At 36.0% G+C, this 18,488-nt stretch overlaps 1 protein-coding gene across 1 annotated transcript in view; it reads left to right on the forward strand.

The window, feature by feature from the left end:
• CNKSR2 (connector enhancer of kinase suppressor of Ras 2) overlaps positions 1-18,488 on the forward strand; it is a gene marked incomplete at its 5' end in the record, with an annotated part of 233,171 nt that overhangs the window by 160,509 nt on the left and 54,174 nt on the right. The window contains 4 exons of the mRNA XM_040468808.1: positions 8,120-8,168; positions 8,590-8,762; positions 11,482-11,555; positions 12,073-12,144. Coding sequence (XP_040324742.1) covers positions 8,120-8,168; positions 8,590-8,762; positions 11,482-11,555; positions 12,073-12,144 — 368 coding nt within the window. The remainder of the gene's footprint in view (positions 1-8,119; positions 8,169-8,589; positions 8,763-11,481; positions 11,556-12,072; positions 12,145-18,488) is intronic.

An 18,488-nucleotide genomic window follows, 5' to 3' on the forward strand; every position in this document is an offset into this window, starting at 1 on the left:
CTGTGGACAAAATGAAAGATAAATGGTCTTTTCAGGCAAATGTCTGAAAAAGGGATCTTTTATAGCCAAACAGCATACTATTGCATGCATCGCCATGGTTAAGTAGAGGATCAACAATACTTTCATAATGGCCTTTTATTTTAGCACATTCTATTTTTATGGGTAGAATTATGATTTCAACATGTCCATTCATAATTCATCATATAATTATTCGCATATATATCTTTTGACACAGATTTAATGTCTTTTTGCCAGCCACATCTTGAATTCAAATTTAAACTGTTAAGTGCACTAAGACTGTCTCGGTGCAAGTAATGCTAAAGGAGAGTGGATAAAAAGGAATACTTCTTACCTACCAAAAGAAAGCCTAGTAAACAATAGACCTATACATGGATTACTGGAGAAAGGATACTTAGCTTGTTTATATCCCCTGCTGAAGGACTTCTTCAGGTTAAAACAATCACTTTAAGACTTTAATTAAGACTACATGGGGGCAGAGGGGGCAACTGACTGGCTCAGTTGAGCGTCTGACTTCAGCTCATGTCATGATCTCGTGGTATATGAGTTCGAGTCCCACATGGGCCTGCTTCAGATTCTCTGTCCCTCTCTCTCTCTGTCCCTCCCCTGCTCACGCTCTCTCAAAAATAAATAAGGCTTAAAAAAAAAAGAAAGACTACATCCAGGGCACTTGGGTGGCTCAGTTGGTTAAGCATCGGACTCTGGATTTCCACCCAGGTCATAACTCATGGGTTCATGAATTCAAGTCCCGCATTGGGCTTTGCACTGGCAGCACAGAGCCTGCTTGGGATTCTCTCTTTCATTCCCCTGTTTGTGCTCTCTCTCTCTCTCTCAAAATAAATAAACTTTAAAATAAATACTACATAGGGGCGCCTGGGTGGCACAGTCGGTTAAGCGTCCGACTTCAGCCAGGTCACGATCTCGCGGTCCGTGAGTTCGAGCCCCGCGTCGGGCTCTGGGCTGATGGCTCAGAGCCTGGAGCCTGTTTCCAATTCTGTGTCTCCCTCTCTCTCTGCCCCTCCCCCGTTCATGCTCTGTCTCTCTCTGTCCCCAAAATAAATAAATGTTAAAATAAATACTACATCCTTGCTCTTTACTGATGGTTTGCACTCAACCAGTATTTATTGAGCACTTTCTCTGTACTAGGCCCTGTCCTAGCCAAAAGATAAACAGTGCATAAAACAGAATTCCTCTTTCATGCCATTTACATTTGGAGGGAAGGCTGAGTAATAAACAAGAAATATAAGTTTTTTTAAGTTTATTCATTTATTTTGAGAGAGAGAGAGAGAGAGAGAGAGAACATTAGCACGGGAGGAGCAGAGAGAGAGGGAGAGGAAGAATCCCAAGCAAGCTCCAAGCTGTCAGCAAAGAGCCTGATGCAGGGCAGGGCCCAAACTTCTGAAGCAGTGCAGGATCATGACCTGAGCCGAAATCAGGAGTCAGTCGGTTAAGCCACCCAGGTGCCCCTAAGTACTTTAATAATGCTGAGTGCTAAGGAGAAAAATAAAGCAAGGATGGAAAACAGGAAGTATTGAGGGCAATGAGAATAACAATTTTAGATAGGGAAGCATAGGAAGAATTTACTAAAAAGGAAGCTTTTGAGTAATGATTTGAAGAAGTTAAGAGAATAAGCCACGGGGCGCCTGGGTGGCGCAGTCGGTTAAGCGTCCGACTTCAGCCAGGTCACGATCTCGCGCTCCGTGAGTTCGAGCCCCGCATCGGGCTCTGGGCTGATGGCTCAGAGCCTGGAGCCTGTTTCCAATTCTGTGTCTCCCTCTCTCTCTGCCCCTCCCCCGTTCATGCTCTGTCTCTCTCTGTCCCAAAAATAAAATAAATGTTGAAAAAAAAATTAAAAAAAAAAAAAAAAGAGAATAAGCCACAACAACATCTGGGCAAAGAACATCTCAGACAAAGGCAACAAGACTTAAGGCCCTGAAATGGGATTTTACTTGGCATGCTCTAGGTACGGCAAGTGTGGCTAGAGCAAAGTTAGCAAGAGTAGGGGTAGGAGGCAAAGGGGCCAGGCCATACAGGGTCTTCAAGTTCTTTGCAAGGATTTTGGCATTTGTTCAGAATGGGATGAGAAGCCATTTGAGTTTTGTGTAGAGGAATGACATGACTCAAATCATATTTTAACAGAATCACTCTGGCTCTTTTGTTAAAAATAGAGGGAGAGCAGTAAGGAGATATTTCAATAATCCATGTAAGGGATGATGGTGGCTTAGACCAGGATGCTACTAGTGGAAGTAGTAAGAAGAAGTCATATTGTAAACACATTTAAGACAGAGTTGATATAGCTTGCTGGTGGATTGGCCATGGGATGTAAGAGTTAAGGTGACTTCAAGATTCTGGATGTCAGCCACCATGAGGGTAGGGGGTATGGAATTGCTGTTTACTAAGGTATAGAAGACTGAGAGAGAAGCAGATTGGTTGACAGATAGTGGATATCATAAACTCCATTTTGTATACATCAAATCTATTGAGTTAGGACACCTGCAGCTCAGCCAAGAAGTCCCAGCTAATGATATGAAGTCATAAATTACTAAATATCAGAGTTTGTAGACATTCTTAGGCAGAAAGTTCAAAGAACTTTCACCCAGATGCTCACTACAATAAACAGAAAGTATTAGCAAGGGCATTAAAAAGACTGAATGATAATTTAGGAAATAAGATAAAAATACATTTTTAAGGCAAATAATCTTCACATATGCTTACAGAAGGAATCTATTTTTGGTGGTCAATAAGCATTAATGAGTTTATGCTTTAAATACACACACACACTGTCACACACTCACCCTACTCCAAGCATAAAAGGATATGATCATGGTCAAAAACAAGAGATAGTCTCCAAGGACCAGAAAAAAGAACAAAATTGTTCAGTGATAAATGGGAACTAAGGCACATACTTAATAGCCTCTGCATCCTGAAAGAGGTAGAGATGGCTGTGAGTCTACCATAATGGGTAACAGAGAACAAATGACCTACAACTATTTCAGGAAATGGAATTGACTCACTAAGTGAAACCAACTGGAAAAGCAAGCAGAGCTTCCTCACCCATGAGTAAGGAGGTTGAATAAAAAAACAGCCACTGACCAGAGCTATGACGTGTACATGGGTGATACTTTCCTAATTGTATACAAATTATGGAAAATCCACAAAAGCCCTTAAAATAAATTTTGAAATAATAACAGGATGATTAAGAACAGTGGATATTTGGGGGACCTGGGTGACTCAGTGAGTTAACCATCTGACTTCAGCTCAGGTCATGATCTTGTTGTTCATGAATTCGAGCCCCACATCAGGCTCTCTACTGTTGGCATGGAGCCTGTTTCAGATCCTCTGTCCCCCTCTCTCTCTGCCCCTCCTCTGCTTGTTCTCTCCGTCTCAAAATAAATAAAGAAACTTAAAAAAAAACAGTGGATATTCAAAAGAGCCAAACTGGGGCGTCTTGGTGGCTCAGTCTATTAAGCATCTGACTTAGCTCAAGTCATGATCTCACAGTCCGTGAGTTCAAGCTCCACGTCGGGCTCTGTGCTAACAGCCTGGAACCTGCTTCAGATTCCGTGTCTCCCTCTCTCTCTCTGCTCCTCCCCCACTCACACTCTGTCTCTCAAAAATGAATAAATGTTAAAAAAAAATTTTTTTAGAGAGCCAGTACCAACTAGACATCCTGGATGTATAAAATATAGCCCATAAAATAAACACTCTATAAGTGGAATAAACTTTGAATTGGATACAGTGAGAGAATTACGAAGTTAGAAGACATCAGAATGAATTTACCTAAAAAGCATTGCAGAAATATAAAAGGATAAAAAATATGAAAGATACAAGGATGATAATTGAGAGGTGGCAATATATGTCTTCAGGGGGAAAAAGGACTGGTAAAAAAGACCATTTGAAGACCTAAGACATGAGAATTTTGAGAATTAAAGAAATAATATCTTCAAGTACAATACAATGAATGTGAAATAGGATTAATTAAAAGAAATTATAACATATACACTTCATAGTACAATTGCAGATTATCAGGGATAAAGAGAAAAATATTTTAAAAGCTACAGAGAGACTAAAGACAAATTGTAACAAATGAGAGAGTAGCTACAGTTGTCTTAAGAGTAGCAATAAATGCTAAAATAAATCAAATATATTCAAAGTGCTGATGGAAAATTAATTTCAACCCAGTATTCTATGCCCAGCTAAGCTATTATTCAAGAGGGAAGGATTTTTATATTTTCAGGCATAAAAATCTCAGAGTTTCGTACTCACAGTCTGTTATGAAAGAACTTCTAAAGGATATACTTAAGCATGAACCTGGAAGAAGGATGATCTGAAGCTAATAAGAAAAATACAAAAATAAAATATATTATAAATTTTCACTGTCAGGAGAAAAGCATTCATCATCATGAAAGCAAAGATTCCAGGCCTCTCTCACCCTTCCTCTCTTTTTTTAGTTATAGCATCTTATATGATCTGCTATATTAGGCATTATAGTTATGTGTCTGTTCTTAATGTCATGCTTATTTTAAATTTTTCATGATGTCATTAGAAACAAAAAAAGTGAAACCAGTGAAATATTTGTCACTCAGAATGAATATTTCCATCAGTTTTACTAGAAAAGACTACACAAGATTATAAATTTGCACCTCAGGAGTGCTTAATCACACTTGCTGATGATATGATAAAACCTTCACTGTCAGGAACTTATTTATGCATATGAACAATGAACAGTTTTTAATATAAGTTTGTAAAGACTCTTTTGATTATGAGGCTGTTTCAGGGGTCCCCAAGATCACACACATTCACTAGAAAGACTCATGAGAGTCAGCTTGTAGTTCTGCCCACAGCGAAGATTTACAGCAGTGACACAGCAAAGATGTATAGTCAGAGCAGCAAAGAAAAAAGACACCTATGAAATCTGGAGAAATCTATGTGCAGGCTTCCTATGCTCTCTCCTTGTGACAGATCATGCAGAGGGCATTCTCACCCAGGCAGCAAAAATGCGGTCACGTGTATAGTGTCTCTGCGAAGGAAGCACATTAAAGACTCAGCACTGAGGGATTGTATTGGGTTGGTCACGTACACATCCTCTGTCTAGCAACTACAAAACTATAGATTCCCGAAAGGAAAACAGGTGCTTAGTCCATGGGTGGGCAAAACCGTCTTATTGCTTAGTGAATCTCATGTCATTTTAGGGAACTGTTTACCAGCCAAGTTCCCAGATGGCACCTGAGGGTCAACCTTGCAAGCAGGCTCTTCTAAGATAGCAGCTTCAAACCTGCTGTATTAACTCTTTTATGCAGAGACCTATTTCCTTAGCTGTAGTTTTCATTGTTTTTCTTATGACTTTCAAGAGCATATACAGTTGACCCATGAACAACACGTGTTCACTTATATGTGAGCTGCGTGGGTCCACTTATATGTAGATTTTTTTTCAATAAATAGGAAAAAAATTTAGAGATTTGTGACAATTTGAAAAAACTCACAGGCAAACCACATTGCTTAGAAATACTGGAAAAAAATAAGAAAAAGGTATTATTGTAAGAATGCAATATATAATACATATAACATACAAACTATGTGTTATTTGTCTATTCACATTATTGATGAGACTTCTGGTCAAGAGTAGGCTATTAGTTAAGTTTGGGGGGAGCCCATAGTTATAGTGCCCCTAACCCCACATTGTTTAAGGGTCTACTCTACTTCAGTTAATTTTTTTACTTTAGAAAATGTCTAATCACTTGGACAAATAATAAAATCTCTCTTAAGATAATTTTATTGTTATATATATATAGTATATACAAAAGACATCTATGGCTTTGTTTATTTGAATGTTGCATAAATCTATATTGTGTACGTATGAGTTCTTGGGTTTCAACAATATGTACACTGTAATCACAATCAGTATGAATATATATTTATGGGGAAAGAAAAGATAATATTATTAAAAAGAAATCCTAGAAAGCATAAAATACGTTTTTGTATAGATTTTAAAATAGGCCTCTATGGGGCGCCTGGGTGACTCAGTGGGTTGAGCGTCCAACTTCGGCTCAGGTCATGATCTCATGGTTCGGGGGTTCGAGCCCCGCATCGGGCTCTGTGCTGGCAGCTCAGAGCCTGGAGCCTGCCTCCGATTCTGTGTCTCCCTCTCTCTCTGCTCCTCCGCCACTCATGTTCTGTCCTTCTCTCAAAAATAAATAAACATTAAAAAACTAATAATAAAATAAAATAGACCTCCAGGATCTAAGGAATAGCATGCAAAAGGCATAGGAGGTACCTTCTATAATTCAGTTCTTTCAAGCTGTCTTTTCTCCATGTAGCTTCCTAAAAACAAACCACCCCATCTTTGTCATTTTTAAAAATTATCAGCCATAAGATTATAATGACTACTTGTGGAAACACAAAAAGAAAATAACCAATCAGTAATTTTACAGCTTAACAATTTAGGGGAAATCACGATATCTAAGTTACCTTTACTTAAGCACACTACCCTGAGTTATTATTTTGGAGCAAAGTGCACTCAGGAAAATCAACACAGCATAATGAGTTTTATCTTTTATGTTTTCTCTGAAAAATTGATTATGAATTTCCATAGCCATGTATCCTGCAAAGTTTTGTAAACACACGCACACACATACCACGTGCATACATGTTTCTATTGCTTTGACACTTGGGTGATTATTTCAGGGTTGTGCTGTACATCAGCAAATTATATGCTACTTACCTTTAGGACTGGTATCCACCCATAATACCATATTCATGAGAATTAAGTAAACCATATGCAAAACAAGAAAATTGCTATTGTAGTAGAATGTTATCTTATGGACAAAGATACCAAACAAGAAAGTATGTCACAGAATACAAATGTGTTGTATAAAACCAAGACAAGTGAATTTTATGTAAGCAAAATCCAATTACCCCTTACAGGCATACCTTTGTAAAGAAAAGAAGATTCTAGGTACCTAAAATTCATTTCAAAGGAGTATCTATGAATTGAAATTACACATGTTATCTCTATACTCTGTTAGCTAGCTAATCATATGAACACAATTAACCTTATTATACCAGTGAACAACAATGTAGCTTAACATCTGACTTAGTATCTGACTGGAACCAGTGATTTATAGTCATTGAAAGCTAGACCAGTCAATACAGCTGTGGGTTTTTCTATTAAGACATTAAGCTTTTCTTGTAGTTAGCATGGAGTAGACAGGCAGGTTTAACTGATTTAACAGGCAGCTAAACTGCCTATTTAGCTAGGCAAGTATGATGGAGAGAGCATAGCTCAAGGGAATGATTATAATGGTATCTCATGATAACTGAGAAAAAAGAAATAATAAAGTCACAAAAGGGTGGCAAGGTTAATGAAATGGATGCCTCAATGAAAATTTGCTAAAAATTACTGGGTTGGAACTATTGGGCTACATAAAATGTAGGTAATAGAAGCAGTGGTTGGAGTCTGCTTAAGATAACAAACATTGTCAGAAGGATGGTTAGCTGAGGAGAGAAGTAAAGATCATTGGAGATGAGGGACTGAGGAGCCAGGGTACTGACATCACTTACATGAAGATTAGTTACCAGTAATAGCGACAGAAGTAGGTGTGAGAAGAAAATATTGATTCAAGTGCTGCAGTATTTAGCAACTGAGGGGGAGTGCCTAGGAGGATCAGTAGGTGCTGGTGGCTTATGGAAGAGAATGAACTTCAAAATAACAAGTGGTAGTCATATTTGCCTGACAATTTCATAAGACTTTCTGAGAATCAATTGAGATATTGCCTGAGAAAGCACAATAAATCCCTTAAAAAGGGGTAAAAAGTAGTACTGTGTTTATATAAGAGCCCTGAGTTTCACCACTGCTTTATGTCCTGATTTGTCTACCTACAAAAGAAAGACAATGATAATAACCTGTCCTGCTTCATGTGAGATTAGAAAGTTAATTGCCATGATATATATGAATTTGTTTTGAGTCTTTGGAAACAGAAAATGCTTTCTCTGACCTGGGTTCAGAGTCATCGTTCAACTCTTGAGAGTTCTTAGCAGCATGTTAGCACTGTGGATGGCATCCTGAGTATCAAATAACATTCTTCCATATCTTGGATTTCAGACATTTCAGCAGTCCTCTCTGCAGCACAAATCAAAGAAGAAAAACAAAGGTAAGGAAAGGAAGTGAAATGAAATATATAGCTGCTTATTTTGCACCGTGATAGTCACCAGCATACTTTGCCCATCCTCTCTTGCCTGAGCCCATTGTGGTTTGCAAGAGCACAGCTCCCTAGTAAGAGCTGCCAAGACCAGCTCCTCCTTCAATTGTGATGCTAGGGGTACCTTTTACAATAAATGGTCTCAACAGGGTTTGACACTGGGATTACACAATTCTGATTACATTGCATGTCACTTATCTGGGGGGAGGAAGGTATTAAAGATTTCCATAGTTTTCTCTTCTGATAGAATGTAAAAATAAGAATTTTTAAGGTTGTTAAATACCCAGACTTATTTTAATGAGCTATAGATTAATCTTCTACCTTCACACTTGTATAAAATTAAAAGAGCACTTTTACCTACTATTATTTTTAGGTCCTATAGCTGGCAAGAGCAAAAGACGTATTTCTTGCAAAGATCTTGGACGAGGTGACTGTGAAGGTTGGCTTTGGAAAAAGAAAGATGCAAAGAGTTATTTTTCACAGAAATGGAAGAAATATTGGTTTGTCCTTAAGGATGCATCTCTATATTGGTATATTAATGAGGAGGTAAGATAAAACATATTTTTCTCTGATCCACTTTCTATCTTTAACCCAAAGAATCACCATTTTGAGACTTAGATTTTCAAATCATATAACCACCTTAATGCTAATCCAGGAGAGTGCCACTACTTATTTTTTAATCTGCCTTCTTAAAATGATTGCACTTTGGGAGTTCTGGAAAGATAGTTGTCTCAATTATTCTAATGTGGCAGCCTATATGAAACAGACAAAATTCTGTGTATCTAATTAGAAATATCAAACTAATTCCAGCAATAGCTTAACTAAAAGGATTATACATGGAAATTTGAAATAGATTTTTAAATGTCTCACTTTTGTTCAAAGTTTTCTATTTTTTTCTGTTTGTTTTTGGAAGATGTCCTCTAATAATATAAGTAAATTAATATTGCATGAACTTATTTGTTTTTCTTAAAGAATATGTGAACTAGAAGACTAGTTGAGGGATGGGGATGGGGAGTATATATAATATATTTAAATTGTTCTTACGAATTCCTGTTTCATTTGTAGTAAACAAATCTTTATTCAGAGTAGTTATATTATAACCTACCACCTATCACAACAGGGGCACAAGAGTATACCTTATTCCTTGATATTTTCTTTGACTCCGCATTCATTTTCACTCTTTTGCCATAGCCATCTGTCAGTTCACCTTATTAAGGTTTTTTTAACAATAATTTCTATTGTTAACTTGTTTTCTCAAAAAATGTACATAGTTTAATATAGTGTGCTGACTAGTCTTACAGAAATACTATTATGTTAAGGTATTCATCAGTTTGCATTTGAATATTAATTTTTGAAATATAATTTAACAATATAATTATGCTTACGATTATAACATAAAATATGTAGAGGAGTTATGTTTGTTATGGTTTAGAGAATAGAATTAACCCACCTGAATTACTATACATCAATTTCCTCATTTGCAAAGAGGGAGAGTAATAATGGAACCGAGCTCACTGGGCTATCATATGGATGAAAAGAATCAATTCATGTAAAGCCCACTTAGAACAATGCTTGGCATACATTCAATACTCACTAAACATATGCTATTAGTAATACTTTTCAAATTGACCTCTAATTTCATTTGTAAAATCTCAAATTAATCTTTCGCTGTTTAATACAAATGCCTATACTATATAAAAGGATTTGGTTATTTTCTGCACTTTTGATATTATTTGTGCCAATCACATAATTACCTAAAAAATCTTCTATTTCACTAAGTCTATCTTATTTTAGATATAGAAAACAATTTTACCAACATTTTCATTTAACATATATCAAATACTTTTTATATGCCAATCAAGTATTATCCAAATATAGCCTCTGTTTCCCTTTATTTTAAGGTCACTTGTAGATTTCTCTGCTGTATGCTATATCATTCTTTCAAAGTTCAAGAGATTAAAAACTGAGGCCCTTTTTTATTGAACAGTTGCTAAGTTTTGATCAGAGGTATTACTGTGTTAGACTTGTGAGAAGTGAGTGAATAATTCCCTAGTATACACTGTAAGAATAACTTAGTGTGATTTTTTAGGAGAAATCTCTCATCACATCATTATGGGAAGATTGTATCTATCCCCCGAAATATTTTAAATTGTTTGAAATATAGAATTTTTAAGTTAAAAGACATCAAGGTTGACATAACAGAAATCAAAGTTGAAAGAGATTTGAGACTATTGTGTTTATTTACCAAGATTGGAAGAAAAAAATACTCAAATACTAAAAAAATATTGAAAAAGTTATAATACTCTCTTTTTTATGACACATTTCAGTCACTATCAGTAATATCATATTTTTATTAAGTTTTACATTTATACATACACGCACACTAAAAGAATGGGAATCTGTATTTTTTTTTCTTTAAGGTTAGCAGATGGGGGTGTAACCTCACTTGAACTTGTTATATAAGGGGCCATTAACTGATACAGCACAGATCAAAAAGTTTGGGAGAATAAAAGTCTGAGGAGTTTGGTCATGAGCATGAAAAGGACAACAATGAAAGGATTTAGCCAAGGGTAGTCTTAGCCTACTTGGAATAATTTGTTTCTAACATAAGATTTTGGATAATTCTCCTATCTTGTTTTTCCATCCCACATTAGAGAGAGGAAGATTTTAAGGATTTCATTCAATTTTCCAAGTGGAAAATGATCTTTATATATATAGCATGTATACCAAGCTAGATATTTGAAGATAAAATCAACTTATTTCATTTATAAAATCTGGACTATACAACATATTTAATTCAGGTTTGATAAAAGATTTTTTTGGAGACAGAAAAGGAATTGAATTAGTAAACATCCATATATTTTACATATGAACATTAAAAGTGACAGAAAATTGTGAATGGTGAATGTGGACTGAAGTTATTTTTATATGTTATAAAAGTATATATACATTCTGGTGAGAAAATTACTCATAAATCATGTTTCATTTTGAGAATTTAAATAGTTTTCTATCTTCATTCTAATATAAAAAGGATTTTTCAGAATTTCTGTGTGTATCTTAATTTTTACTATTCTAAATGTTCAAAATATATCTTCAGTTTAATGGAATATAACAAGTAAGAGTGGAACTCTAATCTCTAAAATGTCAAATTTAAGACATTAAGTAAAAAAATGTATTAGTTTATATTTTTAAGGTATAGGTCTATAGTATTATCAGCTTCAAACCTATGTGTATAACACCCTGAACAAGATTGTTGCCTCTTTAGGATGAAAAAGCAGAAGGATTCATCAGTCTGCCCGAATTTAAAATTGACAGAGCCAGTGAATGCCGCAAGAAATAGTAAGTTGATTTTATTTGGGGAGAGGGAGAGAAGGGAAGGGTGTTTGTTGTTTTTTTTTTATTTCTAGCTTTTAAATCATAGGTCACTTCTCTAATGCTTTCAAATTGAGGTAAAAACAAAGCAGTTTTATGAGCAGAAAATTGAATTTTTTACTGATTTCTGTCATCATGGCATAAGCATTATATATGTGAATTCAGGTTAGATGTTGAGGTAACTTTATCTATAAAAATTATTTGGTTCGGGGCACCTGGGTGGCGCAGTCGGTTAAGCGTCCGACTTCAGCCAGGTCACGATCTCGCACTCCGTGAGTTCGAGCCCCGCGTCAGGCTCTGGGCTGTTGGCTCAGAGCCTGGAGCCTGTTTCCGATTCTGTGTCTCCCTCTCTCTCTGCCCCTCCCCTGTTCATGCTCTGTCTCTCTCTGTCCCAAAAATAAATAAACGTTGAAAAAAAAATTATTTGGTTCTAACTTATTTTCCAATTTGAAATAAAATAAATATACTTTGTTTCCTTTTGCAGTGCATTCAAAGCCTGTCATCCTAAAATCAAAAGCTTTTATTTTGCTGCTGAGCATCTTGATGATATGAACAGGTAAAGTGTTACTAAAATTTCAAAGTACTTAGAAAGTCAGTTAGGCTTAGAATTCTAAGTTTTCCATATTAATGCTTAGAGAATAATGTCACTGTGGTACATCAGTTTAAAATAAAATGGACTCAGGCATTGCTGCATGTAGCCATACCTAACTTCAGAGAACAACATTTTAAAAGTCAAAATAAACTTGTTGACTGTTTACCAGGTTTACCAAAAATATGCCTGAATCCATATATAGACCAAAAAAATCCACTGTAAAAAATAAAAGATTTTTTTAGAAGTCCATTTCAAGATATGTCTTCAGGGGCGCCTGGGTGGCTCAGTCAGTTGAGCATCCGGCTTCAGCTCAGGTCATGATCTCACAGTTTTTGAGTTCCAGCCCCATGTTCGGCTCTGTGCTGACAGCTTAGAGCCTGGAGCTTGCTTCAAATTCTGTGTCTCCCTCTCTCTCTGCTCCTCTCCCGCTCATGCTCTGTCTCTCTCTCTCCTTCAAAAATAAATAAAAACATTAAAAAAAATTTTTTAAAGATATGTCTTAAAATGTGTTCCCAGGTGGAGGGAAAAAAAAGATACTCACCAAAAAACCTGACTCTTCCAAGTGCTGGGTATTCATGACATAACATCCATCTCAATTATTTAGTCCTAAACAAAGTTAATATTTCTTTCTGTAACCTTTCTTCTATCACTGAACAAGGTTATACAGCCAAGTGATTAGATGGCTGCATGGTTGGGGTGCCTGAGTGTCTCAGTCGGTTAAGTGTCGAACTCTTGATTTCAGCTCAGGTGATGCATGATCTCATGGTTTGTAGGTTCATGCCCTGTGTCAGGCTCTGCACCAGCAGCACAGAGCCTACTTGGGATTCTCTCTCTCTTTCAAAATGAATGAATAAACTTTAGATGGTTGGCTACATGGTCATATGGACCTGTGGGGGGAAAAATATATGTATGTGTATATATAAATTTCCATCATCTACAACATTCTGCTTCAGATTTCCCACTTTAGCATTTATGAATTTGATTCTTCCTTTTCCTTCCTTTCCCCTCTCTCTTTTCTAGATTTATAGAAATTAGGTTTAAGATTCAGATGTTTCCTTTTTACAGGTCTTTAGCAGGCAGTACTTATTACATACATAACTTGCCAACAGTTAGGGAGAGGCAGCACAGCATAGTGATTTAGAGAATAGACTTTGGGACCAGACTGTCCAAATCCCAGATCTCACACTTACTAGCTGTGTGATCCTGGATATAGAACTGGACCTCTTTATGCCAGGTATTGACCCCTTGAAAAATGGACATAATAATAATCTCTACCCAAACGACTTTTGTCGGGAGCAAATGAGCACACATAAAGGGCTTACCACAGTCCCTGCTCAATTATAAGTGCTATGTAAATGTTTGCTAGCAATGTATATCCCTTTCATATATTTTGGGCTTTTGCCCCCATTTACCTTTCTTTATGTGTCTCAAAAAAATTAGTATCCAGATATTTTTAAGCACAAAATCGAGCAACTTTATAAATGTACTTGAGCACACTAAATGAACACTTAATATGCTTTTATAAATGATCTTGGTGTTTTGACACTTGGGAGTACAGGCATGGTTTGTCCTAAAGCAAGGATATGAATACAAGGAAATGGCAAACAAAAGTGTTGAGAACACTTGATAAAATGTTTTATTATTAATAAGGGAACTGAGTCTTTCTTGTACTTCCCAAAATCTTTTGATGTACATTACCATTCTTGACATTTCACACTAGGCAATTGGAATTTGGAGAGCTTTTTCTCCTTAATTTGTTCTCAAAATGAAAATGTTATTCACATGGGGTAAGGAGAAGTTGTGATACTCTATTTTTTGTTTTAATAATTTTATAATTCTACTGTTCTAGTTATTCACTATTTATTTTATCACATGTTGAGCACAGTGCCTTTGGGATGAATATGAGGGGTTTACATCATGACCAAACAGAAAATAAGTGGTAAAAATGAGCATTATCCTATTTTACAAGATGGATACACTAGAATACAACCGTCTCTAAGAATTAACATGATTTAATTATTCATGAAACATGCTAATCATGCTCTTTTTATGAAGTACTAAACCATGCCTGGTCTCTACCTGCCCTGTGTTAGCAATAACTTCAAAAGTGTGTCATGTCACTGCTCTTCCCTAATAATCCTATAGATGTATCTGATTCAGGATATCATAGAAGCTAAAGCAAACCCATTTTGTTGTTTTTGTTGTTTTGTTGTTTTTTCTAAGCAATGAGTCAAAGTGAAAATGTGAAACTAATCAAATATGTCATCTCCACATCATACATTTAAAAGTGCTGTTTTATGTAAGCCTTGCTATGGTGCACTAGAAACTTCAGAATTAAATTGTCCTGAAATACTGAATTTTTTTAAAACTTTAAGTATAATGGACTTTTATATTTTTCTTTTTATTTTTTTTTATAATCATATTCCCAATGTCTACTTTCAACAGGCAAGTTCTTAAAAATTACTTGTTAATAGACGGGAGGGACTCAGTGCTGTAAATAAATAGAGGATTAGAGGTTGGGAGAGATCCCCTCCAAAGATTTTGTTCAGGAACCTGATTGTTACTTAACAGCAAGATAATCTGGGTGTTGGTTCATGCTATATATAATCTTTTAAAGGAATGTACCTAAGTCTTCAGAGATTTTATATTTATGATATTATAATTATGCTAATCATAGCTATAAGCTTTATCTGGTTATCTCTTAATTTCCAAAAAGTATCATATACATTTTAAAAATATAGTGCAAGTTTTGACAAGAGATATAAAGTAAATTTAATTACATGTACCTGTATATACCGAAATATATGTATGTATATACATATACCCAGATATATGCATATATATATACATATATATGTATACATATACACAAGCGTGAAATATTTAAATCTCACCTTCTATTTTTTGACCAACTGTAAGTATGATTGTGAGGTAATTTGCAAAAATACTTTGGAGGCCCCTCCCACCATCCATCTGTTTCCTCCTCAGAAATGAGCATTAAAACATGAAAAAAAAATTTTTGCCAGTCTTTGTGAAATCTGTGGGAATAAAACAAAATATCATGTTTCTCAAGTATTCTGAGACTTATTTACTGAATTCATTTGGCCTATATATTCCTTATTATGTCAGCACTTAGGTCTTTATAATTGTGAGGATTCACTCATTTCTATTTGGTAATTACTCTTTGGACATTTTTCCCATAGTTTGTACTCATTTTTTTCCTCTCAATACATTATTCTTTGTTAGTTATTGATAGCTTCATGGGAAGGCTCAATATCCCCTTACCTATATTGTCTTGTTTTAAAGCATCAGTGACAGGATAAGGTGCTGAATGTGGACCTCATATCAAAGCCCTTCCCCGTCACTGAATTCAGTGCTTGTATCCCTAACCACCTTTTCTTAAATTAACCGCCCCCCCATCCTTAGCACCTTTGACTTTCTAATTTTTTACGTTGCTATTTTTGTAAATGGCACTTGACACTACTTGACATATGTTTATTTGTATCCCTGTTTATTATCTGTTGCCCTCACTAAGATGTAGTCTCCTGAGAAGGCAGGCACTTTGTTTGGTTTCTCTCTATCCTTGGAGCTTAGAATAACAGTACCTTGTAGACATAGGTTCTCAATAAATATTACCTGACCCAGTTAATGCATATGTATCTGCTGTTTACAATGGCCTATAAATACCAAATTATACTGCAGCAAGTATATAGGTAAGCCTCTTCTAGTTGAGGCCTTGAGGACAAGTTTACCGAAGACAGCACCAACGACTGTGTAGTGTTCAGCCTTTTGTGCCTATGCACACTGACCTGAGTTTCTCCACATACTTTCTGCAGAGTTTTTATCATGAACAGAATTTTTCTTCCTAAAAGTAGGCTAATTTTTCAATTGTTTTATGACATTTAGCAATTCTGGAACTCATTGAAGGCAGGAATTATGTCTTATTCATTTTTGTGCCCCCAAAACATAGCTCATTGTTCAGCATATAGCAGGCACTTAGTAAATTTGTTGAACTGAAAAATCAAAGAAGCCTTTTTCTTAGTTTCCTAATTCATCTCATAAAGACCTCATTGTTCTTTAAACTTCTGACAAAATGAAATTTCAGTGATTTTTTTTTTAATTTTTTTTTCAACGTTTATTTATTTTTGGGACAGAGAGAGACAGAGCATGTACGGGGGAGGGGCAGAGAGAGAGGGAGACACAGAATCGGAAACAGGCTCCAGGCTCTGAGCCATCAGCCCAGAGCCCGATGTGGGGCTCGAACTCATGGACCGTGAGATCGTGACCTGGCTGAAGTCGGACGCTTAACCGACTGCGCCACCCAGGCGCCCCGTGATATTTTTTATAATAGTCAATATGAGGGGTTCTCATCGTTAAGCAATTGCCTTCGGCTCACAGTTGGTGAGTTCAAGTCCCACATTGGGTGAGCTTGAGCCCCGCTTCAGGTGAGCATGATCCCCGCTTCAGGTGAACACGAGCCCCACTTCAGGTGAGCATGATCCCCGCTTCATGTGAGCTCATGCCCCGTTTCAGATGAGCTCCAGTCCCGCTTAGGGTAAAAAAAAAAAAAAAGACAAAAAACAAAAAAACACAAGCCCCAGGTGAGTCCCACTTCTCTGTCTCTCTCTCTCTCTGTCTCTGTCTCTCTCTCTCTCTCTCTCTCTCTCTCTCTCTGTCTCTCTCTCTGCCCCTTGCACAGTTGCGCTCTCTCTCTCTCTCTCTCTATTTCTCTCTCTCAGAAAAAAGGAGGGGGGGGGCACCTGAGTGGCTCAGTCAGTTAAGCATCAGACTCTTGATCTCAGCTCAGGTCATGATCTCACAGTTACTAGGATCTAGGCCCACATCCTGCTTTGTGCTGACAGTGCAGAGCCTGCTTGGAATTCTCTCCCTCTCTTTCTGCCCTTCTCCCCTGCTCACGCTTTCTTTCTCTTTCAAAATAAATGAATCAACATTAAAAAAAAGAAGCACTGGGTGTTGTATGTAAGCCAATTTGACAATAAATTATAATAAAAAATAAAAAATAAATAAAACAATGTCTAGGTTTATCTATATTAAAAAATAATAGTCAATTTGAGGTACTTCATTAAAATTCACTAATATATGTTCCTATAGTACTGTTATCATCATTTTCACCCCAAAAGCGCCAGGCACATCTTTCCTAAGAGTGCTAAGATTTGTCTTGTAGTACGAATTCAACCCCATTCTCACTACAAATGACCTATAGACTAAATTTCAATTTTGACCTTTTTACTAAGATTAGAGTCATTTTTTAAAGGTTACTCATCATGAAGTTGACTTATTAACTTATAACTTGTAATTTTTTGGAGTGGCTGTATACTATGCTACTGAATTTATTTGTTCAATCTTTATTTTATTTCCTTTATGTTCCACTCCCTTCTTCACTTCCCCAAAATACTTGAGGTGATAATTACATTGTAGGCTTTCTCAAAATAAAGTTGGGTTTTAGGTGACTTACTCTTAACATTGAAGTTTAAATTTCCACGGATGTGATTTTGTCAATTAGAGACACAACTTTCCTCCCTTTCCAGGATATTCTAACTATCTGTTGCACAGTTAATACTACTGGGCATAAATGATGAAATATATGAGTCACTGAAAAAAGCATCATCTTTCATTTGACACGGTAGATAAGCTCTTGGGAGAAAAAGTTCTCAAACAATTTTTTCTTAAAAATATATCTTGATCAGATTATTCCACAGTTTAATGATGTTAACTATAGTATTGATTCCAAACTTGAGGTAGTTTGGAAGAGGGGTTTTTCCTCAATTTCTGATTTAGGAAATTATATATGGATCATACCTCAGAATAGGCTAATGGGAAATTGTCAGGTTAATTTAAAGATTTTGTGATTTGATCATCTGGTACAGTATAAAGAGCTGGAATAACTAACACAGGGAGAGACCTGGTGGAACAAAAGATAGAGATTAAAACACTGGAAATAGCATCACTACTGAGAGAGGAAAGAACTAAGATTTATTTTTAAGTTACTATTGTTCATGGAAATAAGTTTTTAAGATCTAAATAGAGGTTAAAATTGTATTTGCTCATTTGGTCTTTAGAAAACAAATTGTATTTAGAGACAAATTTCCAAAGTACTCCCAAGATGTGTTTCCCCCTGGAACATTAAACTTAAATAACTTTCATCAAAACTAATACTTCATAGTGAAATTTATTTTGACCGGCAAGGTCCATAACTTTTTTTCTCATCAGTATATATTAATTATATTAAAAGAGCATTTGTTCTGAAGAAACAAACAGCAGAAATATTTGGACTGCTTCTAAATTTG

The sequence above is a fragment of the Herpailurus yagouaroundi genome, unplaced genomic scaffold (genome assembly GCF_014898765.1).
Source record: "Herpailurus yagouaroundi ecotype Mexico unplaced genomic scaffold, PumYag 67793, whole genome shotgun sequence".
NCBI classification, from domain to species: Eukaryota; Metazoa; Chordata; class Mammalia; order Carnivora; family Felidae; genus Herpailurus; species Herpailurus yagouaroundi.